The sequence below is a fragment of the Orcinus orca genome, chromosome 2 (genome assembly GCF_937001465.1).
Source record: "Orcinus orca chromosome 2, mOrcOrc1.1, whole genome shotgun sequence".
NCBI lineage: Eukaryota > Metazoa > Chordata > Mammalia > Artiodactyla > Delphinidae > Orcinus > Orcinus orca.
The window spans coordinates 63,536,532-63,559,918 of NC_064560.1; the positions used below are offsets into that span (position 1 = coordinate 63,536,532).

The 23,387-nt window shown below is 50.6% G+C and overlaps 1 protein-coding gene and 1 pseudogene across 1 annotated transcript; one reads left to right on the forward strand and one right to left on the reverse strand.

The window, feature by feature from the left end:
• Nucleotides 1–2,830: 2,830 nt before the first annotated feature.
• On the reverse strand, nucleotides 2,831–8,963 carry LOC101289695 (myeloid-associated differentiation marker-like; annotated as a pseudogene).
• On the forward strand, nucleotides 8,894–11,931 carry LOC101289936 (myeloid-associated differentiation marker-like). Its single transcript, XM_033414171.2, has 2 exons — nucleotides 8,894–9,139; nucleotides 9,871–11,931. Exons 1-2 carry the CDS (start codon nucleotides 8,962–8,964, stop codon nucleotides 10,518–10,520), a joined length of 828 nt encoding a protein of 275 aa, XP_033270062.2. The 5' UTR covers nucleotides 8,894–8,961; the 3' UTR covers nucleotides 10,521–11,931.
• The last annotated feature ends 11,456 nt before the right edge of the window (nucleotides 11,932–23,387 follow it).

Genomic DNA, 23,387 nt, shown 5'->3' on the forward strand with positions numbered 1-23,387 from the left:
TAAGTACCACATCTTCTTTATCCATTTTTTCCTTCCAAGGACATGTAAGTTGTAGCAAACTCGAGGAATTTCTAAACAGAGCAGCCCTAAACTTTGGGGTGCCTTGTCCTGTCGATTTTTGTTTTTCCTAAGATATACACCCAGGACTGGAAGTGCCCTATGCTCTGTAGCTCTGTTTTTTTAGATGTTTTAGGAAACACCATACACTTCTCCAGAGTGGCCACTGGCAGTTTACATCCCGCCCATCAGGTAACAATGCTCCCTTTTCTCCATGGCCTGTCCTACATTTCTGGTTTTTACACTTTTTCAGGATGGAACTTTTGACCGATTCGAAGTGAGACTTCTTTGTAGTGCTGATTTGATTGCCCACTTGTTTGGTTGGCCAAAAAGGGCGTACGTGTTTTTCCTGAATATATTCAGGAAAAAACGCGTACGCCCTTTTTGGCCAACTGCATCATTGTCGAAGTTCTGCCGCTTTTCCTGTGCTTTAAAGGCGAGTCCCATCTACCTCTTGAAAACTGTTTCCTGCAATTCTGCATTGCTTTGAAATCCTCTTCGTTGCCCTACCTCAATATATTTTTGCACGATAGTTATCTTTTATAACCCTGCAGGTTTGTGAATTGCAGTGCCCCTGAGCTCCATTTCTCAACTCGCTTTTTTGGGAGCTGGCCGCAAAACCGCAGGATTGCTTCAGGCCCTATTCTGGTTCTGGGGCGGCGGGCTGATCCTTGGTTAATTCTTCTTCCTGATGTGAAATTAGAGTGACATGTGCCTGTCCAAACACCTAGAGGTAGTCTCTCATTGGTTAAATAGCAAATTTTATTTAAAATTTAAATAGCAAATTTTCCTTAAAATAGCAATTTTACTTCATTATTTCTTAAGATTTCCTTGCTGTGGGGATCACCTCCTCGGAGCACTCCCCATCCACCCAGCCTGCCACTGGGTGAAGAACTCATGCTTCACCCCAGGACTGGAGTGAGTGGCAGCATTTGGGGGATGGGGTCCTTCCCCTGCCTCTCCCCCAGAGCTCAGCTTGCCTGACCCCTCTGGCCCTGGTGACACAAGGATGCTGAGTTCTGAACATCCTGGCTGGGAGTAAGAGACGAAGAAGGCTTGTGATGCGTTTCTGACCACCAGTTACTGTAAGGGGCTTCTGGTCTCAATGCACAGGAGCACAGAGGTACACGCACACACACTCAGCATGCACGCCAGCACACACCTTTAAAAAGAGGCCCCAGGAGCTGGTAGGGCTCCTTTAAGAGCTAGGGTACCAGATACTGGGCATTGGGGTGGGGTGCACCTCTGCTTTCCTAAGGCTGGGCCATTGCCTAGGATTTGGCTGAGGTGATGGTGGGCAGGCTGGAGGGATGGGGCGTGGTGGGGGAGAGACTGAGGGAGGGGTGCCTTGAGAGGGTGCTTTGGGTGAGGAGGGAAACCTGCTTGGCAGTGTCTGAGCTATGGGCAAATTTGGGGCGATTAGGATCTGTGGATTTTTTGGGTTTTCTTACTTTTATCTTTAAAAGGTTTAAAAACTAACATTATAGATGTGGTAGAAGGGACAAAGCTTCTCTCCGTGATTGACAACAGGGGCTGATGGGGACCAGAAGCTCCAGGAAGTTTTTTTTTAATTATGCACATTTATATAGATGCCATTATTCATGAGTCCCAGAGAAGCAGGAAGCAGCAGCAGGAAGCAACTGGCACACAGAAACACACGTGTGTGCACCACACGCAGTCACTGCAGTTTCTTTCACTATGGAAGCAGCAGTCTCCACCCCATTCAAACCACTCCACCAAAAATAAAATGAAAAGGAACTTTCCTTCAGAATAAGGCCACCCAGTAATTTGTGACCTCTTAACCGGAAAAAAAACAAAAAAGATAACATCAGCTATAAGGCTGGCAGTGACCAATTTTTTTGTCCCCGCAGAGGCAGGACATGCTGTTTTGAACACTGAGGCAGGAGGGCCACATCACTGCCCCTCACAAACACTGCAGACGGTTGTCTTCAAGTCGGTGCAGTTCTCTGCCAGCTCCTACTTGGATACACAGATAGTAGTTGGGGTGGGAGGCATTCACCCCTCTCTTCCTCTAAGATGGCCTCTAGGCAGTGGGTTTAAGTAAGCCTGCAAAAATTCTGGAGCCAATCTCAGGTGGGGCTGAGCACCAGGTGGGACCTCAGGACCCAGGGTATCTACTTTAATACTCCTGCCCCTAGAAATTATTGACCTCCAGAGATATTATTTTAACTCTAAGGAGAGGTACACTGTATATCCCCTTCCACTGGGATAAAGGGGTTCAAATCCCTAGCTACCCACCCCACACCCCAAACACATACACACACACACACACCAACTAAAGCACAGCCACGGGCACAGGCATGCTTTGGCTGTGAGACCCCTCCGGAGGCCCAGGGTGTAAACAGCTGCACAGAGGGCTGTGTGATGTGGAGTCAGCACCTTAGGAGGTGGGAGGGGGGCGGTGGGCAGAGAAGGAAGAAGCTCAGGGTCCCGGTGCAAGGAAGGGGAAGAGGTAGTAGGGAAACAGGTAGAAAAGAAAACAAAGCACAACCAGAAAGAGACAGAGAGCAGAAAATGTAAAAAAGAAGAGAATGGAAAGCAAAAGAGGCAAAACAGAATGTGGGCAACCACACAAAACAGGAAGAAGACAGAGGAAAAGGAGGGAAGGAAACAGAAAAGAGAGTGAGATGATTGGGGAAGGATGTGAGCAGGGAGAGAGGGGACAGGATGAGGACATCTGAGGATGTCATGAAACTTCTGATGGTAATGAAACTTCTGTTAAGAAGAGGAATGGGCACTCATGGGCAGAGCCTCACCCTACAAAATACAAGACCATGCACATGCTGTCAGCCACGTAAGCTAGCAGGTTCAAGGTGGTCAAGATGGCCACAGCCAGTCGTTGGTCCCAGGTGCACAGTGTTGGGCAGAGCTCATCACTGCAGCTCACATCCCTGGTCCACTGTGGCTGCCTGTCAAAATTCTCGTCAAACTGGTAAAGCGGCCAGAGGACCAGGCAGTACTGTAAAGGAGGACGGAGAGCACAGTCTGCTCCATCAGGAAACTGGGGTAGGGGATGGGCAGGATTTTTTCATTGTCGCAGTCACACCCGTTCACAATGAAGTTCACGGCCCCCAGGATGAAGCAGATAGAGTACACGGCCACACGCCATATCAGGGCTGGCTGGTGCATGTACAAGTCAGTGTTACTGATGAAGCCAAAGATGACAAAGGCCACATAGTTCTCCAGCCTCCTGATCACACCTCCCAAAGTGGGCAGAAATCAGTACATATCGCCAGGCCGGACACAGACCCAGGCCACTTCGGTGGCATGAAGCATAGATGCCATGCCTGAGAATGCAGTGGCGGTGATGGCATGATTTTGGGCAGGGCCCTGAGGCAAGTACTGGATTTAGGTGATGCCGAAAATGATGGAGGCTGAGAGGCAGATGAAGGGAAAGTAAAAGGCAAAGGAATGGAGAAAACCATCCCAACGGCCAGGGGAAGCGGGACTGGAATACACATAATTAATTATAAGGATGATGAGGGTCATGGTGAAGCAGAAGCATCAGACAAACATGGACCAGTTACCTATGTCCCCCTTCAGAGTGTCTTCACTGGCCACCAGCAAGAAGGGCACACAGGTGGAGAGCAGCTGCCCCAGGCAGAGGAAGAAGCCCATGATGGTCATGGAGCCCAGACCTGAGGACAAGCACATGGTCACTCAGGTCACCGTCACCAGTACAGCAGGGGTCTTCACTGAGAACCCACCAGAGAAAGATCCGGCTCCAGAAGCTGATTAAGTCGGACACCTGGAAACGGCTCAGGAGTGGCTGAGGCTCAGGATGTGTGGGGTTTGAACCACTGACTCAGACACTCGGGTAACAGCACAGCCACTCCAGAATGGTTCGCCCCACCTATCACCCTTGGCCTTGTCAGGAGACTTGTCTTATCCCAAACCTCATAGCTTGGTTGGGTCTGGCCTCAAACCATGAACATTTTAGGTCCTCTGTGCTGTGTGCCATTATCTACAGAGACACAGGGTAGGATGGTCCTTATCTATAACCCCAAAGCTTCAAGGCTCTGAAATGGAAAAAGAACTTTAAAAAAATTCATTTGGTAAGAAAATTTGACCTGAACAGACATGAGACAATTTATGGTCTGTACTTATTTCACTTAGTGTGAATGTTCAAAAGTTCAGTTGCAGAAATACTAACGTGTTTGATTAAAAGGAGCTTTCAGGCCCCAGTGGGGGGTTATGTCCTACAGAGTAGTTGCACCATGTTACATGATTGAAGCTGAAAAATTCTGAATTCTGGATCATATCTGACCTGAAATGTTTCAGAAAACGGATTGTGGATTGTACTGCTGACCCCATTTTACAGATAAGAAAACTAACTCTTGGGGTATCAAGTGCCTTCCCTAAGGTTGCATGGCTAGAAAGTGGGAACTCCAGATAAAAATGCCAAAGCTGTGGGTTTGAATGTTTTCTCTAAGCCCAGCATTTAAGCAGCGCACATGGGTGGTAGCCCAGGACCAAAGCTCGGGACTCTGGGACCCAGGACACACCTTCAGAGCCATGGGTTCCTTCCACAGCAACCTGAAGAGACACATGTCCTGGCCTTTCCTCCCTGCAGCCATCACTAGAAGGAGCTGCCATCTGAGGTGACCCAGCCCCACCCAGAGGAGGGCAGCTTCAGAGGTGAACAGGGATAAGCCATGGGGTGAAAGCAAGGCAGTGGGGACAAGATGATATGTGAAGTAGGAACTGTTTTGAATCCCCTCCCCCCCCAAATTTTGCCTTAACATGTGACTCTTCCCTATTTGGGAAAGAAGACACCAACCCAGCATTACTACAAGAAGGAGCATCACGGGGGAACCAAACAACAAAATAATATGTTTGGCTGTTAAGTACCAAAGCTGCCATCCAGGTGTGAGTCTGGAAAGATCTAGGAGTAGTACTGCCTGAGCGAGGATTTTTCTGGCCTGGGAGACTGGTTAGCGGCTTTCAAGGCGGGAGGGAGGGATTGGAAATGAACAAGGATGTTGCGTCTGGATGCTGATGTGGAGGCTTTCAGGGCATCCTAGGGAGGGGATGGAGCATGGACAGATGATAGGCCCCCTTTTAAGGGCAGGAGCTGAAAGAGGAGGCACCTGCTGGCCCTCTGGCAGCTGACAGCCCTGAGGATGCACTTGGGACTGGGGCGGGGGAGGCAGAGTGGAGATGAGCTGGGGAGGATTCCGGGGTCCGAGTGGCCCCGAGGCAGCCCAGTAGGTGTCTTCTGACCCAGAAGGGATGCAGGCATGGAGCCAACCTTCCCCATGGAGGAGGGGCCGCCTGGAATGGAACTGAGAGAGGGAGGACGGAGGCCTAAAAGGGTTTCAGGGTTGGGACAGGGGACACGTGGCGAGCATGGCAGGGACCATGGAGACCAGGGAATCGGCCAGGTCACCTGCCCAAGATGGTCCCGCCAGCAGGGCTGCAGTCCTGCCTCACACAGGGCCTCCTGCAAGGGTCCCAGGGTGTGGGGGACTGAGAGCTCCTCCCCGGCCCACTCCCTCCTCAGGGACAGCTGCCCTGTTTCAAAGGGACTCTTTGCCAAGAGGCGCCCCCAGGGCTTAAGGGCCAGCACCCTGAGCCCGCAGCCAGCTTCCTGCCATCAGGGGCCTTGTCACCTTTGCTGATAATAAACCCTGGGAAAAGCTGAGGCTGGAAAGAGAAACACAGAGCAAACCCCGAGAACCTACCTGGACTCACAAGGCTCCTTCAGCCCCAGTTGCCAGTGGAGCCCTGGAGCCTGCTGGCCTTCCAGTGGACACTGCCAGGGGTGGGGTGTGGGCAAGAGCCACTGGATTTAAGGGAGGCTGGGGGTGTCACTCTGACTGTCCCCGAGTTTGTTCCCAACTTACTTCCCAAACTGACCCTACGATTTACACCTAAGGCTAAATGACAGATTTGGATGCATTTAACGCCACAGAGGGAGGGCTTGGAGAAGGAGAGGCATGGGGGTTCCAGCTGTGTGGCCCTGGGTAAGGCATGTGCCCTCTCTGGGCCTCAGTTCCCCCACGGGTGAAGCAACAGGTTTGCCTGAATTTCCCCCAAAGCCCCTCCTCCATTCTAATCTGTGAGCGTGGAAATGGTGCCCCAGTCAGAGCACATCCAAGATGTGGCTGAGCCCTGCCTGCCCAACAGCCTGGCATGCTGGACTCGAAAGACAGTGAGACGGGAAAATCATGGCTAGGAGAAAGGAAGGAAGGAGGAGGGGAGATGGACACTCAGAGTTACAGGGAGGCTGTGGGGCATGGAGGAGACACTTCATAGCTGGATGATCCTGGGCAAGTTACTTAACAAAGTCTCAGTTTCCCCATCTGTGCAGTTGGCTTAATACCTACTTTGTGTCAATTAAGTGTCTGAAAGAATGTGAAGGGCTTATCAGAGGGCCTGGCACATGGCCCACTCAGTTCATGCCAGCTGCCTGTTCCCCTCAAACAGGACCCAGAAGGCCCTGACCCCACTCTGGACATTAGCACATGCAAGCTTGATTTGCTTCAGATCAGGGGTTGCAAGCCAGTTTGTACTAGAGGTGGTCCGGGGATGTGTTTGGTTTTCCTTCACAGTGTTTTCAGGAAGAGATGGTGTAAAATCGGTATTATTTCTTCTCCAAGTGTTTGGTAGCTGCAGGTTTTAATTTCACATGAAAATCCAGATTTTCAGCTCCTTTTGAAGCGTCAGGAGATCTGGTGTCACTGCGCTGCGCTCCTTAGAAGGGGGGGTGGCTAGAGCTGAGCAGCTTCTATGCCCTTTACGTTATAATGTTTTTCATTCTTCATCTCTGTTTAGTATTTTCTATATTTTCTTATTCTCATGTATACGTGACATAAAGCAGGACCCTGATCATATCTCATGTGCCCAGTTTCCCCTCTTCAGCGTGGCCAGGCTTCCTGCCTGCTCACAGGCGTGTCCACACCCCCATCCAGGGAGCATCCATGTCCTCAACCTCAGATGCAACCTTCAACACATTTCACGTGCTCTGAAACCATATTTAGACATGTGCGTACATATATGCATACGTTTGTAGGGCGTATCTGTAGATTTCTTTTCCCCCAATTATAATCATGAAACCATGTCATGCACACTGCATTGTGCTTTTCTACCATCCCCCAACAGATGCAGCTGGTCCTCTCCACTGGGCCTTGGTCCTCTCCATCTCCTTTACTTATCTCCTTCCCTCCCAGCTCCTGTGGACTGACCACCCTTCTCTAATCAGGGAATCATACTCTGTGAGTCTCAGACACTGGGGGACCGCAGGATTATGACAAGGGGTCCCTTGGGTCAATGTGCCCATATGCTCTAGAGCAGGAGGTCGGCAAGCTTTTCTGGAAACTTTTAAAAAATATGGCAAAGATTATATTTTTCATTTCTGGAAATTAATCTTGTTCTCCTAGGGCTACTGCAACAGATTATCACAAGCCTGGTGGCTTAAATCAACAGAAATTTATTCTCTCACAGCTTTGGAGGCCAGACTTTTGAAATCAAGTTGTCAGCAGGGCTTTGCTGTCTCTGACACCCCAGGGGAAGGTCCTTCCTTTCCTCTTTTAGCTTCTGGAGGCCCCTTAGCTTGTGGCACTGTTACTGAACTCAGGCTCAGCTGCTCATCAATCAAGAAGTCAAATACTGAGAGACAAGTGTTGGGCTTTGTCTAGAACAAGGTGCCGTTCATCGCTGTCAACATAATCGTCACCAACGCCTGTGCAACAGCCTGTGTTTGGCAGTGAGTTGAAAAAAATACTAATGAACGTCTCCACCATTTTTTGTGGATCATCTCAGTATGGAGGATTGGCGTTTTTACAGTTTAGTAGGTCTAAGGTGGAAAACGGAGTATAAGACCAATAACAGCCAACTGGCTGTCCTTGTGCATTCAGACCTCCCGCAAGGAACTGTCTTAGTGGAAATCCACCCCCCTACCCCTCCGCCTCCCCCTGTAGGGGACACAGTGTGGCCAAACTGATCTCCCTGTGGGGTCTTAAAGGGACAGACTACTTCAGACCTCATTTCCTCCTCATGCTGTGAGGGCACTGAGGCTCTGCTCTGTGCACTAGAACTCTTCCTCCTTCCAGAGACCGGGGGGAGGGACCCCGGGCTGCCCCTGCTTCAGGCATCAGGAGAAGAACCACAGCAGCTGGGGTGGATTCAATTCCCTAAGAAGCTGACCCCCTCTTCTTCCTCCCTTGCCTGCAAAGACCCATCTGTAAAGGGGGTGGACTTTTCACAGTGTAGTTTCCCTTTTTAAGGGCCGCTTTCCCTTTTTTTTTAGGGCATTAAATTAGTGCCCTTGTTGGAAGAACCCTTATTATGGAGTAACAGGAAGGCCTGCACATGGAATTTCCTCCCATTTACCAGATATTTGACAAAACAGTTCTAACTACAAAATAGTGGAGTAATTTAGAGACCCATTCAGGGGCCACCATTCTTCAGAATCGAAAACATACATGGGCCAGGCTGCATTAAAATTAAAAAAATTAAAAATAACATTTTATTTTTCTCGGTTATAAGGTCATAGCTACAGTTTTGCCAGGCTGCCAAGATACGTCCTAGTGGACTTCTAGAAGGGACTGATGTAGACCCCACTTCACTGGCTCCCCAGGACAGATTTCAAAACAAACAAACAAATTCTCCCTCGGGGAGATACTGGTGCAGAGTCATAAACAAGCCATTACCCACTCCCGCGGTGTCCAAACTGATCCCAAAGTCCCAAAGGGCAAAGAATATGCCCAAACGGGTGGGAAGGGGGCTCCGGGGCGCACACCCCTGCACTCGCTCAAGAACTCGGCTGCTCCTTCAGAGGCCAGTTTCCTTCTCTCAACAGAAAGCAGAAGCAGGCTGTCGGCAAGGAGTGGGGAAAGAGAGAGAAAGTTCCGGAAACGAACAAGTTCGGCAGCTGCTGACATGGCTGTAGATTCTGGCCAGAAGCAGCTGTCGCCCCGACATTCCCAGCTGAACTCCCCTCCTCACCCCAGGACAAGGTGGAGGGGCCGGAGCCTCGGGGACCTGACGCCTGCCTGGCTGCAAGACATTTGTCACCCAGCTCAGGCTTGGCTGTCGCTGGAGAAGCCAACACTGAGAGGTAAGTGTTGGGTAGAAGAAAAGTAGCTTTATCTTAAGGAAGCCGGCAGCCAGGGGAGAAGGAGGTTTACTGCGCAAAAGAACCAACTCCTTACATGCAAGTTTTAGCCGGATTTATACAAGAAGGGAAGCAGGAAATGGCTGCAGGCTGCGTGCTGGGGGTGCCCTGCTCTTCTCTTTTGGAGGCCTTTACATTAACCACGAGGTGCCTTGCTGGCTTTTAAACTTGAGTCTGGTCCTTACATTGTCCAGATCAGAGGGTCAGTGTTCTAGGGGTCAGTGGTCATATATTTCTGGAGAAAGAAGAACAAAGACAGAGCAAAGCAGGCAAAGCAAAACAGGAACCAGTCTATCAAACCCCAGAGCTGTGTTTAACTATTCACAAGGCTTTGGTTGTAAAACAAGCAAGGTTACAACACCAGTGATGGTAACCTGCCTGATCATCCCAATTACTGCGTGCTCATCCTCAGACCTGGGCTCTGTGCCCATCGTGGGCTTCTTCCTCCACCTACTGCAGCTGCTCTCCACTTGCGTGCCCTTCTTGCTGGTGGCCAGTGAGGACACTCTGAAGGGTGACGTAATTAACTGGTGCATGTTCATCGGTGCTTCTGCTTCACTGTGTACCACATCATCTTCATGGTGGGGTTTTGTGGGCTCCAGTCCTGCCTCCCTTGCTCCTGGGACGGCTTCTCTATTCCCACGCCGTTTACTTTGCCGTCGTCTGCCTCTCAGCCTCCGTCATCTTCCGCATCACCTACATCCAGTTCTTGTCTCCAGGCCCCACCAAGAACCACACCATCACCACCACTACATTCGCCTGCATGGCTGCTGTGCTTTACGCCACTGAAGTGGCCTGGGTCTGTGTCTCGCCTGGCGATGTATCTAACTGTGTGCCCACGTTGCCAGGCATGCTCAGGAGGCTGGAGAACTATGTGGCCTGTGTCATTTTCATCTTTATCAGCAGCCCCTACCTGTACCAGCACCAGCTGGCACTGGTGTGGTACGTGGCCATGTACTCCATCTGCTTCATCCTGGGGGCCATGAACTTCATGGTGAAGGGGTCTGACTGCGATGAAGATACAAAGCTGCCTGTCCGCTTTCCACGTTTCCTGTCGGGGCAGACTGTGCTCTCCATCTTCTTCTACATCCTCTGGCCTCTCTACAAGTTCAGTAAGAAGTTTGGTGTCCAGCCCCAGCGGTCCAGCAATGGGAGCTGCAGAGACAGACTCACCTCCTTGGTGTGCATCTGGGACCAACGACTGGCTGTGACCGTAATGACAGCCATCAACCTGCTGATTTATGCAGCCGACATGGCATACTTGGCCCAAGAGGCTTTTGTAGGGACTAAGGATCAACCCAGGGGCTCCAGATTCCTCTTCTAACTGGAAGTTTCTACACGGAGTTCTGATGTCCTCTTCCTGTCCCCTCTCTCCCTGCTCACATCCTTCCCCAACCATCTCGCTCTCTTTCCTGTTTCCTTCCCTCCTTCTGCTCTGTCTCCTTCCTGTTTTGTGTGGTTGCCCAGATCCTGTTTTGCCTCTTTCTCTTTTCGCTCTCTTATTTTCTACATTTTCTGCTTTTTGGCCCTTTTCTGGTCATTTTTGTGTTCTTGTCTCCTGTGTCCTGACCGCCTCTTCCTCTTTTCCTTCTTCTGATCAACCGGGACCCTGAGCTTCTTCCTCCTCTGCCCACCGCCCCCCTCCCACCTCCTAAGGTGCTGACTCCACATCACACAGCCCTCTGTGCAGCTGTTCACACCCCGGGCCTCCGGAGGGGCCTCACAGCCAAAGCATGCCTGTGCCCCTGGCTGTGCCTTCGTTGGGGTGTGTGTGTGCGGGTTTGGGGTGTGGGGTGGGTAGCTAGGCACTGGGCCTCCGTTCTTCCAGTGGAGGGGGGGTGTACAGTGCACCTCCCCTTTAAGTTAAAAAAAAAAACTCTGGATGTCAGTAATTTCCAGTGGGCGGGAGGATTAAAGCCTCTAGATTCTAAGGCCCCACCTGGTGCTCAGCCACACCTGAGACTGGCTCTAGAATTTTTCCAGGCTTACAAAAACCCACTGCCTAGAGGCCACCTTAAAGGTAGTTGGTATGCCTTCCAACCCAGCTACTCTCTGGGGAATCAAAAAAAAGGACCTGGCAAAAAATCACAGGGTCTTGGAGACAACCTTCTGCAGTGTTTGTGAGGGGCAGTGATGTGGCCCTCCTGCCTCGGTGTTCAAAACAGCATGTCCTGCCTCTGCGGGGAGACAAAAACGGCCACTGCCTTAACGGTGATATTAGCCTGGGTGTTTTATTTTTGTTTTCTTTTTTCAGAAAAATGGTGAAGATAACACTATTTACTTATGACCTGATTAACGTCACAGGCTCTATTATTTGTACTCGGCCTTTTTTACAAGATTATTGTTTCTTGCATTAACAAATGTGTGACTGAGCCTCCGATAAAAGTAATGATGACCAGGAGGGCAAATGATGGTCAGGAGGGCAAAAATTACTGGCTGATCCTTTTTGTAACGGGGAAGCTTCTTTTCAAATTTTCTTGGGCAGGTGGCTTGGGGTGGGTGGGCCTTGCTGCCGCCACAGTCAAACTGCACTGCTTAAATGTGTTTCTCTGTGCCTCTTGCTTTCTGCTGCTGCTTCCTGCTTCTCTGGGACTCATGAATAATGTGACCTATAAAATGTATATAATTTTTTTAAAATTCCCCAGAACTTCTGTTTCCCATCAGCTCCTTCTTGCAGTAATAGAAAAAAAAAAGCTTGTCCCTTATCCCAAATCCATAATGTTCTTTTTTTTTTTACCATTTAAAGAAAAAGAAAGAAAAAACACAAACCCCACAAAATCATCAAATCCTAATTGCCTCAAATTTGCCTAGAGCTCAGAGGCAGCCCACCTGATTTCCCTCCTCACCCAAACTGCCCTTTCTGTGCCACCATTCCACCATCTCCTGCCCTCACCTCAGCCAGAGCCTATGGAGTGTCCCAGCCTTAGGAAAGGAGAGGTTGAGCCCCACCCGAATGTCCAATATCCTGTCCCCTAGCTCTTAAAGGGGCCCTGCCAGCTCCTGGATGCCTCTGTTTAAAGGTGTGTGTCTGTGTGCATGCTGTGTGTGTGTGGGCACACGTGCGTGTGTCTGTGTGCATTGAGACCAGCAGGCCTTTGCAGTAACTGGTGACCTGGAAGTCACACCAAGACTTCTTCCTCGATTAAGCGTATCCACAGAGGCTCAGAGCCCAGCATCCTTGTGTCACCAGGGCCAGAGGGGCCTGGGGGAGAGACAGGGGAAGGACCCTCACTGCTGCCACTCACTCCAGTCCTGGGGTGAAGCATGTGATCTTCACCCAGTGGCAGGTTAGGTGGAGGGGGAGTGCTCCCAGGAGGGGATAACTGTGGCAGAAAAATCTTAAGAAGCAATGAAATAAAATTCATATTTTAAGGCAAGACAAGAAAAATTTCAACATAAAAATTTTCTCTGCCCATTTGGGCCTCCTCCCTCCCTTCTGGTGTGCATTGTGCATCTGCATTGTGCCTTAACCAGACCTCCCCAAGGGCAGAAATACCTGCTCCACCATAAAGATGAATTTTTCTTTTTCTGGACCCAGCCATGTAACTCCTTAGAAGATAATACTACTTCCTTATGACCTGATTAATGTCACAGGCTATATTATTTGTACTCTACTTTTTTTACAAGATTATTTTTTCTCGCATTAACAAATATGTGACTGAGTCTCCGATAAAAATAGTGATGACCAGGTGAGTTGAAACAATTGACCTGATGTATAGTCTATAAGAGCCATGACTGTAATAGTGTGATTCTAGATATGGGAAGAAGCAACAGGAGGGAACCATTTCCTGGAGCTGACAGACTAGTAAGACACGTGGTCCAGAGGCACTTGGCTACTGTTACCAGGACTAGACGAGTAATAGCACATTGACTGGTCTATCAGTGAAATCCTCAGCTGACCTGGGAATCAGCATTCCTGGGACAAAATGGTCAGGAAATGCCTCGCAAACCTTGGTCGAAATTAAGACCAAAATGGAGGGGATTGTGTAATAAAGAATGTTGCCCACCAAATGTAAATGGATACAGCCACTATGGAGAACAGTAGGGAGGTTCCTTAAAAAACTAAAAATAGAATTACCATATGACCCACCAATCCCACTACTGGGCATATACCCAGAGAAAACCATAATTCAAGAAGACACATGCACCCCAATGTTCATTGCAGCACTATTTACAATAGCCAGGTCATGGAAGCAACCTAAATGCCCACCAACAGATGAATGGATAAAGAAGATGTGGTACATATATACAATGGAATATTATTCAGCCATAAAAAGGAACGAAATTGGGTCATTTGTAGTGACGTGGATGGACCTAGAGACTGTCATACAGAGTGAAGTAAGTCAGAAAGAGAAAAACAAATATCATATATTACCGAATATATGTGGAATCTAGAAAAATGGTACAGATGAACTGGTTTGCAAGGCAGAAATAGAGACACAGATGTAGAGAACAAATGTATGGACACTAAGGGGGGAAAGCAGAGGAGGGGTGGTGGTGGTGGAATGAATTGGGAGGTTGGGATTGACATATACACACTAATATGTATAAAATTGATAACTAATAAGAACCTGCTGTATAAAAAATAAATTAATTAAATTAAAAAAAAAAGGAATGTTGCCCACCACCCAGCTCTAGAAGAATCAAGTCATTAGCCACTGCAGTCACTGCCCTACAAACCACCCCGAAAGGAATTCAGGACAAAGATCAGATTCAGACACTTTGTGATCTGGGAAAACTGGCAGAACTGGCCCTCAGATAGTTAGACATTTTCAGCAGAAATTTTTATGAACCTAGTTTCTTGCATCTTCTCATACTTAGAAAAACACTAAAACCGTTAACTAAGATATCTGCTCCTTGCAAACAACAGTAACCTTCTACCAAGCTGTGTGCTTAGTTGCATGTAACCCTTCCCCCAAGTCACATACATACTGGCCTCCCCCCTTACCTCTTCAGAACAGTTCTCAGAGCTTCCTGAGAGACTGTCTCCCCATTTACAATCCTCAGGTTAGCTAGAATAAAATTTTCCATTTCTTTCTTAGGTTGACTATTGACTAATTTTTAATCCACAAAAGCAAGTATGCATTGACTTCACCAAGTCTGGGTACAAGAATCTCATATTCTTATATTTTCCTGAATGAAATTGAACTCAACCCTGGGAGCTCATTTCCCAGGAGGTTAGCAATGCCTCTGTGGTTCAGTAAAAGAATTGCCAAGGAAAGGGCTCACTTGAGGTGCCCATTACTCAAGCCTCATGGTTCATGAGGGTGGCTACTCCATCCTTCCCTTTTGGTGGAGGTTAAGGGTCGTTTGTCACAGTTCCAAGACAAGGTCTAGTCCACTCACTTTGGCATTCAAAAGAAAGCTTAAAGGTCCTCTGCTTAGTCCAACCCTCTTGCCATAGAGGAGGTGCGGCTGGACCCCAGGGAGAGAGCAGGACTTGTCCAGAGTCACCCTGTGTCTGGCAGAATCAAAGACAGGACACAGGTTTCCTGGTTCCCAGGCCGGCTGCTTTTCCACTGCCCCACGCTGCTTGTTACAAGTGTGGCAGCAGCATCCTCCAGGCTGGGCTTATGCCCCATCTACCCTAGTTCTGCCACAAACCTGCTATGTCACCCTGAGGAGGTCACTCACTGCTGGGTGAGTCAGTTTCCTCAGCTACAAGATGTGGGGGGAGGGCCAGAGACCCCTGGTCCCTTCCTCACTCTGCCTCTTCCCTGAGCTCTTTCCTGCTGGGAGTACAAAGGGGCTGATTCCAAATAATGAAAGAGGAATTGGAAGGCCAGAGCGAGAGAGAGGCAGATCTGGAGTTCGTTCACAGCTGGGTCCGCAGTCACATCTGCTCTGACTCCAGTCAGGTGGCGCCACTGCCCTGGTCTTGTCCCCCTGGGGATGAACCGTGAGTAGTCTGGAGAGCAGAGCCCAAGAGATCTGGTTTCTAGTTCAATTCTTCCCCAGGGTAACTCATGACCACATGAGTCTAGTCCCTGCTCTGAGCCTCAGTTTCCTACTCATAAGGTGAGCAGATTGGGCTAAAATTGTGGTCTGGAGTGCTAGGGTTCTGGTGAGGCAGTGGGGTAGCAAGTAGGGTGTTGGCCTCACCCAGCACCTTCTCTACCCCGAGCAGCCTGGCGTGAATCAAACTCCATCCAAGATCTCATTTCAAAATAAGATTGGACACAACCACTGCTCATCTTTATGATGCTGGTTCATAAACCAAGGTACAGACAGAAGAGGGAGTACTATACAGCTGGAAAAAATGAGGATGCTCTACAAATATTGATAAGGAAATATCTCCAGGATATATTTACTCAAAACAGTAAGATACAAAACGATGCCTAGTATGCTATTTTTAAGTAATAAAAGGGGGAGAAATAAAAATAAATATACCTGTATATGCTTGATTTGCATCAGGAGCACGGGAAGGACTCCCATGAGTGCAGTGGAGGAGTTACCTGGTCCTGGGTGGGGAGGGGAGCTGAGGGGAGAATGGATGGAGCCCCAGGCAGAGGCCAGGTTTCTCAATGTGTGGCTTTTTAGGACATTTTAATTTTGAGCCACGTAAATATATTACCATTATAAGAAAATTAAATTTAAGTTTGAAAAATATACCACTAGGAGAAGAAGGGTCAGGGGAAGGAGAGTTGGCCAGTTGGTCTCCACATTCCCTGCAACCTTGATGGACAGGCTGGGGGAGGAGCTAAGAGATGCCCGCACATGCCTATCTCCAAAGGCAGGGGGATGGGAGGTGACTTGGGCCCAGGGGTCTGGGGAGGGGGTTCTGTGGCCACCAAGCCCATATGCTGAGTGGCCAGGGCCTCCCGCTGCCTTTTAGCATACACTGTTGTTGGAGAAGCCCCCCTGTGCCCAAGCCTCAAGCCCTTTCCTTGCACCCTGCCTGGCCTGGGCTTTCTGTCTCCAGGGGCAGCGGCCAGAGGCAGCCCTCATCAGCTGGCCAGCCATAACCTCCTCTATGCTGGGATGACTCCAGCTGACGCCAGCCCCAGACTGAGGCCTGAGGTGCTGAACAGAACCGGGGTGGAGAGGTTCCCATTCTCTGGCTCTGGAACAGCTTCTTGGAGAAATCACGGAGCTGGCTTTCCTCAATCCACCTCTGAGTGGAGAGAAGAGGGTCTGTTCTGTCCTGTGGCCTTGGGCTACTGGCTGCCCTCCTCAGGACCAGCTGCTGACTGCCAATCCATGTCGCCCTGTCTATGCGGCTGGCTTCTGTCCGAAGGTGCCTGTAGAGATGCAGGTGGTCACAGGAGAGTCGGCAAGGCTTCATCAGCCTGTCTAAGGACTCCACACTCTCTCTGGAGTTTTCTGGCTGGCTTGCCAACAGGAAGTGTTCTGGCTGAGATGGGAGCGCTGCTGCAGGACCTCTGGGTGGGGCACTGCAGCCAGACCAGGACACACAGGAGCCAGGAGATGACTCCTGGACCCAAGAGAAGAGGGAAAGGGCTCAGCATTTACTGAGGTTTTATTATGTGCTGAGATTTGTAGTGAGACAGACTTGTATTCAAATCCAGGCTCTGTCAGGTGTTGCTCTGTGACCATGAGCAAACTACACAATGTAGTCTCTGAGTCTCAGTTTCATCATCTATAAAATGTGAATGACAATAATAACATCCCTGAAGATGAAATGAAATTAGCTATTAAATCACATGGTAAGATAGCTGGTGCTGAAACAATATTAGCTGCTCTCTTCTTCTTGGGTATAAGGTACAAAGTTAATACCAAGCAGGGTTTAAGATCCTGAAGCCACATGCCTGGGTTCAAATCCCAGCTCGATCACTTACTACATGTGTGATCTTGGGCCAGCTAACCTCTCCGTGCCTGTGAAAATGGGGACAGTGAGTACATAGTTCACAGGGCTGCTGGGAAGAACAAATGAATCCAGAGCGGTGCTTGACCTGCAGTGAGCACGACACGTGTGACCTCTTATAATTGTTGTGTCAACGACAGCCCAGCTGCAGCCCCAGCCCTCATGGAGACTTTCTTAGCTGACAAAATGTGCGAGCTCTAATCTGAGGTCTCTTCTGGAGCCAGGCTGGGCTGGTGAGGGTTTGTCCTAGTTGGTCTTTTCTGGGTCTACTTCTGACCAGGGGTAGTGAGATGGGGGGGGGGTGGCAGATGCTCAGATCAAGCCCATCCCCTCACCTCCACTCCAACCAGCATCTGTTTCCCGTAAATCCCTCCAGTGCTTTGCCTGGAAGGAGAATGATCTTCCTCAGGAAACAAATTTCTCCAAAACCACCCATCTGGGCAACCAGGCTGCTCATGGCGTGGGAGTGTCCGTCTGGGCCTCCTTCCCTCCCTACATTGTCCCTAACAAATCTTAGAACCAATGACACCCTTTTAGCACTACTGCCAAGGGAAGTCACTCCCCTTGTCCCAGCTGCAGGACGCCTGCCCCTCGGGCTCCCGACTGCCCACTGCTGCCAGCAACATGCCATCTCTCAGGTCACATGGTGACCACAGTGTTCCAAGTCCATGCTGATCTGGGGCCAGCTGCCCATCAGCCCAGACCACTGCCCCCAGGAACACATTGTTGCTAGTCTAGGATTATTCCTTGTTCGAATCCCTTAAAAGAAAGCCCGTGGTTCTTTCTGCTGCAGCAGACAGAAGGAGGTGCTTCCAGAATATTCTGTTCCTGGACCCTGGCAGAGGCTGGCAGGGCCCCACATCTTCCATCATCTCTCTCACTCTCTGCCTCCCTCCCACAGGGCCCTGGCACCCCAACTTTCTCTTCTCCCCTCCCATACACTCGTTTGAAGTTTTGCTCTTGGTGTCACCCAGAATGTGCTCAGATATAGACACATAAAGACACAGTTTTCTGTATCTTCAGGCAAATGGGCAGCACAGCCAGTAGTCCATTAGTAGGAAGCCATTACTATCGTATTGAAACAAACCCTGATATGTTATGGGTACATTATTATGTCCGTGTTACAAAATAAAATGCAAAACTCTACATTCACTTTCAAGTGAAACGTGAGGCTTCAAAAAGAAACACTAGAATACAGATCCACCAAGCAGAGGTATCTTCTTCTTTGTTCACTGATATATTCCCAGTGCTGAGAAGAGGGCCTGGCACATTGAGGTGTTTGCTTAATGAACATTACATGAGCTTACAGTCTCAAGATCCAGGCTGGACTGCCTGACCTGGATACATTCCATCCCTTCTGCCTTTAGGGGAAATATTTGAGAGTCACTGGGTCATGTTATATATCATTTACTCCCCCTAACACTCCATGGCCTTATGTGATGGACACCTCCATTGAGCGGAACCATTGAGAACCTGAACTTCCCACTATATTTGAAGATGTCCCCACCATGTGAGTCTTGGTGAGAGACTGGGCCTAACCCTCAATAAGAAACTTAAAAGGCCAGGTAAATATTTGACCTGCCACACAAGCGGGACCTGGACACACACCTAAGGAGCAAGTGATAGACAGACACCAGGTCAGATCAGAATTCCTTCTGCTGGGGCCCGCAGTAGCATCCAGTGTGTGCTTCCAATGGCCACGGTGCCTGAATCAGCTGCCCTTGGCTGTGCCCTGGCTGCCCAACACCTTTCCTTCCTGTTCTGAGCCTGTTCTGAGCCTGGTCCCTCCCTAGTAATTTTTCAAGCTACTCAGCATCCTTCTCATACAGTTGTTCTCTGCATAAGTTACCAGAGATGTTTTCTGCAGCGTGAAATCAAGAACCTTCATGTCTGAACATTGATGCTATTATCTCCATTTTCTGGATGAGGAATCTGAGGTCTAGAGTGGCATTGACTGAGCAGAGTACTACCATGTGCCAGGCTGTTCTCTGGTCTCAGTTCAGGGATGGGAGGCAGGTTAGGCATGTAAGGGGAAAGGCCCTGAGATGACAAAGAGGAATTGGAAGAGCTCTCAGTGGCTGGAGGGAGGGAGTGATTAGGCTGTAGAGTTAGAAAGGGCTCAGAGCTGGCAGGGCTTTGGCGGTGATGTTTTGGAGTTTGTGTTTCATCCTAAGAGAAGCTGTCCAAGCTATCTTAGATTGAGTTCATTCCAAAGCAGACATTGCGGGAAAGGATGGAAATAGAGGAATCAGCTAGAAGCTTATGGCAGGAGTGCAAGTGAGGGGATGGATGGATCTGGACCAGGTGGCGGCTCTAGAGAGGAAGAAGAGTGGGTGGATTCACAAGTATGCTGTGAAGAGCATCTGTGAAAGTGGTGCTACTGACCGAGACGGAAAGATGAGGAAGGATCAGTGTGTGTTGTCGGAGGCAGGGCGATTCAAGAGATGGGATTGGACATGGTGAGTGTGAGGTGTCCTGAGAGATCAGGAGGCAGTTGGATATGACTCTGGATCTCAGTAGAGATCAGCTCTGGAAGCACAAATAAGGGAACTGTCATCATACTCACTTCATTCAGTATCTTCTTAAATGTCACATCAATAGAGCAGCCTGCCCTGCCCACCCACATAAATAGCAGCCTTGCCCACCCTCCACACTCCAATAACTCTCTCTTCACCTGTTTCCCCTTTTTCATGGCATTTATCACGCAAAGACCTGATATAATATATATGGTTTGCATATTCTCCATCTCCTGTACTGGAGTGTAAGCTCCATGAGGGCAGAACTATTGGTTCTGTTCTGCTGTCTGTCCAGTGCCTAGAACAGTGCCTGGCACACACTCAGTGCACAATAATATTTGTCGACTGAGTGGAATCTTAAAGCCATCAGACTAGATGAGCACAAGAAGGCACACAAAGAAGAGGTGGTCTAGGCCCAAGTCCTGAGGACCTGAGACACTCAGACGATGGGAGAGGAGGAGAAGGAGGGGGAGAAAGACGGAGGAGAGGCTGAGCAGCAGGAGGAAAGTCACTCCAGAGAAGGGCTTCCTGACTCAGGTGAATTATGCTGAGAGGTCTAGTGATGAGAAGGTAAATACACCTTGAGTTGCCAACATCGTGCTCACTGGTGACCTGGTGAGAACAGTTCCCATGGAGAGGTGGGAACAGAAGTCACAGCCGGGGTTAGAGCATAGAAGCTCTTTTCTCCATTCGGGCTGGGCTGTGGGCGGAGGAGGGAGGGAAGGAGGGAAGGCTACGGGGTTTGAGAGGGGCGGGCGCCCTTTCCAATCCCTTCCTCATTCCAGCTGCAAACAGGTCTGAGTCAGAGGTGACCCAGGTGAGCTCAGAGAGGCAGGGCCACTTTAGACTGTCCTTTCCAAACGCCCCCGATTCCCCCTGATGCCTTCAGGGTGAGGGGGCAGGAGATGATCACGTCCCTGTGTCGTAGTTCATTCTGCCAGAGCCCCGTGAACATACAGGTCTTTCCAAAGCCAGCCCTGGGCTGGAGGACGCTGCTGCTTCCCTGGGCTCAACTGAGTCCTGGGGTCTATTTGATTCATTTGTTAAGCATCCACTGAGAATGGGGCTGGGGAATTGGGCAGAGAAGGGACGGGGAGGCCAGTGTTGGGGTGGGTGGAGGGGCAGAGGGGAAATTGGTCAGGCTCCACATAAGGGAAAACATTGAAGAAACTGGGGATGTTTAACCTGGAAAGTCGGAGACTCAGGGTTGAGACGGGAGACATGAAGATGATGTGAAGATGGGTGACAGGTCACCATGTAGAGGTGACACTGGATTTATCCTGGTTGGAAGCTTCAGTGGGGAAGCCCTGTGTGTATAGATCAGGGACCTCAGCCCTCCCGCTGAGCAGAGCTTAGGAGACAGTGAATCATCTGTCCTTGGACATATCCAGGCCAAGGTCCATGGCCCCTAGGTGAAAGGAGTCAGGTGGTAGCGGGGAGGTGGAGTAGGGCTCAGGCCTCAACCTGGTGGCCTGTGGTCCAGAGACAGCCCTGATGATGTTCCCATGGGCCAGGGTTTCTGCACAGCCAAGGTCAGCTGGGCCGAGTGGCAACTGCCCAGTGCAGCCGGGCCTGCATTCCTAGTTCTGACAAATATCAGGCCTGGGTCACTCACTTGTTCCCGGATGGGCCCCTTAGGCATTTGGGTTGTGAGCACTGACCACACTCATCAGGTTCCGCCTTTCTAGGTTCACCCACAGGCCCACCTGGGACAGGAGGGGAGGCAGCAGGACCTTCCCACGGGCTCAGGTGGGAGCACATGGCACGAGTGCCCGGCCATGACTGTGATGCCAGATGGCATCTGGACCCCACCCGGCTCGAGACCCCCCACTGCCCGCCCCTCCTCCCCGTCCACATGCTGCCACGCTGCCAGGGTCTATCATGGTCTCAGGGATGGGTTGTTTCCACCCAGGGCAGCAGAGTCACACATGGGGCCTCCTGCCCTGGAGAAGAGACAGTCCCCAGGACAGGTGCTCTGTGAGCTGAGATGAGGGACAACATAAGGACGTGTGCCCTTCCCCTGGCCCAGGAGGACGGCCCAGGGCAGGATGCCGGCAGCAGTGGGGGAGATGGAAGGTGACCAGTGGACTGGGGGGCAAAGGGGACTGGACACTAACCTGGGGAAGCACAGTGGGGCAGCTAAAGGGATTGGGAAGAAGAGACCGGAAGGCAAGGTGGTGCTGAGAAGCCCAGCTCTCCCTTCTCCCTCTTGCCTGGGATGGACCCTGACCTACGCTTTTCAGATCTGAGGGCAGAAGACCAGGAGGGAGTGGTCTTCATGGGGAGGAGATTCCAGCTGATGCCTGACCAGACTGGGGCAGATTTCACTGTGGCCCCATTTGATTCCATGACGGCTACAGGAGTTGGGACTAATATCCCCATTTTACAGAGGACGAGACTGACTGAGGTGAGACTTGCCCAGGGATGAGTAGAGCCACTAGGTAACAGCAGGGCTCCTGGGTGTGTCCCAGGTCTGCTCTCTGAGGAACTGCTCTGGGCCACCAGGAGCAGGTCTGCTGGGGAGGACAGAGCTTGGGCTCAGGAGCCAGGCTTGGTTTCCTAAAGGTAATATGGGAAATAAACCAGCCCCAGGCAGGGTCACTGGAGGACAGTGTAAGGTGATGTGTTTGAAGCACCTATCACAGAACTAGTCACAAACATCACCTTCCCTGCTTCCCTCCTTCACAACCTCGGTGAATAAACCCAGCATTTGCAGGCATCAACCCCAGGTGGGTGCGGACCCAGGTAGGTCAGGAGTCTAGAGGGGCAGCAGGAGCAGCTCTTCCTTTTATTAGGATCAGTGGTGATGCTGCTGTTTATGGGTCCCCACTACCCCCAGCCTGGGGCTGGACACCCTGCCTATGGGATCTCAGTCCCCTTCTCGGCCCCTTTGGTGGCCAGCAGCCCTGAGCTCAGAGGGAGACACTCAAGTCAGGTCTGCTGACTGAAACTGGAGTCTCTCTAGAGCATCAACCCATGTGCTTCCCACGTGATTGTGCTTCCTTCCACTGAGAAGCTGGCTGGGCAGGAGGCAGGGAGCCCTGGAGAGGGGCCGGGGCCACAGCACATGCTGCCCTCTGGGGACTGACCCTCACCTCGGGGCCCACCCGGGAGGTAGGGGGGCCTCCCCATCTTTTCTCTCCCCTGGGGGCATCCAAACCCCAGAGCCAGAAGCAGGAGGTCTGGTTAGAGATTTCCTTTGGGAAAGCTTTTCCTCTGGGAATCCTTGTTCCTCTCCTTTCAAGGAAGCCTGAAGCCCTGGAAGGAACCTTGGGCTGGGAGTCAGGGAGCCTGGGCTCACCTTCCAGGCCAGGCTGTACCACTGCACTAGCCCCCTCTGAGCAGCTCAGTGGCTGAGCGAGGGCATCTAGAGGGTCCCTGGAGCAGCCGCCTAACCATGTTAAAGACCCAGCCCCTCACATCACCTGCCAGTGTCCGCCCCGCCGGTTCTGACTGCACGGCAGCCTGGGGGCGAGACGGCCCAAGGGCTCCACTTGGTGGCCACGCACAGCCAAACATGCAGCCACACCCAGCAGCTTCCAGTGTTCATTAATTAATCTTAAGAGCAGAGGTCATGACCCTAAAACATGGGAGACAGGGCAAGAGAAAACCCAGAGAGATCAAGGTGCACCTCCCCAACCCTTCCCAGACCAGGCTTTCAGAGTCAGTGGTGCAAATGGAAGGTACCGCCATTGTAAATCTGTCTGAGTGTAAAGCACTGGAGTTTGGGGTCGGATGGGCCTGGACTTTAATCCCTGGGGTTCTTAACCTCACCTCGAGTCCCTCACCCATGCAGTGGGCTATTCAGGGCACATCCTGCAGGACTATGGCCCTCTCTCTGCATGAGCAG

Bases quoted from the DNA above. Each gene is read 5' to 3' on its own strand.
- LOC101289936 (XM_033414171.2), top strand. From the start codon at position 8,962: ATGGCTGTAGATTCTGGCCAGAAGCAGCTGTCGCCCCGACATTCCCAG. The intron at 9,140-9,870 runs GTAAGTGTTGGG...TCTGCCTCTCAG, and splicing joins GGAGAAGCCAACACTGAGAG to CCTCCGTCATCTTCCGCATC.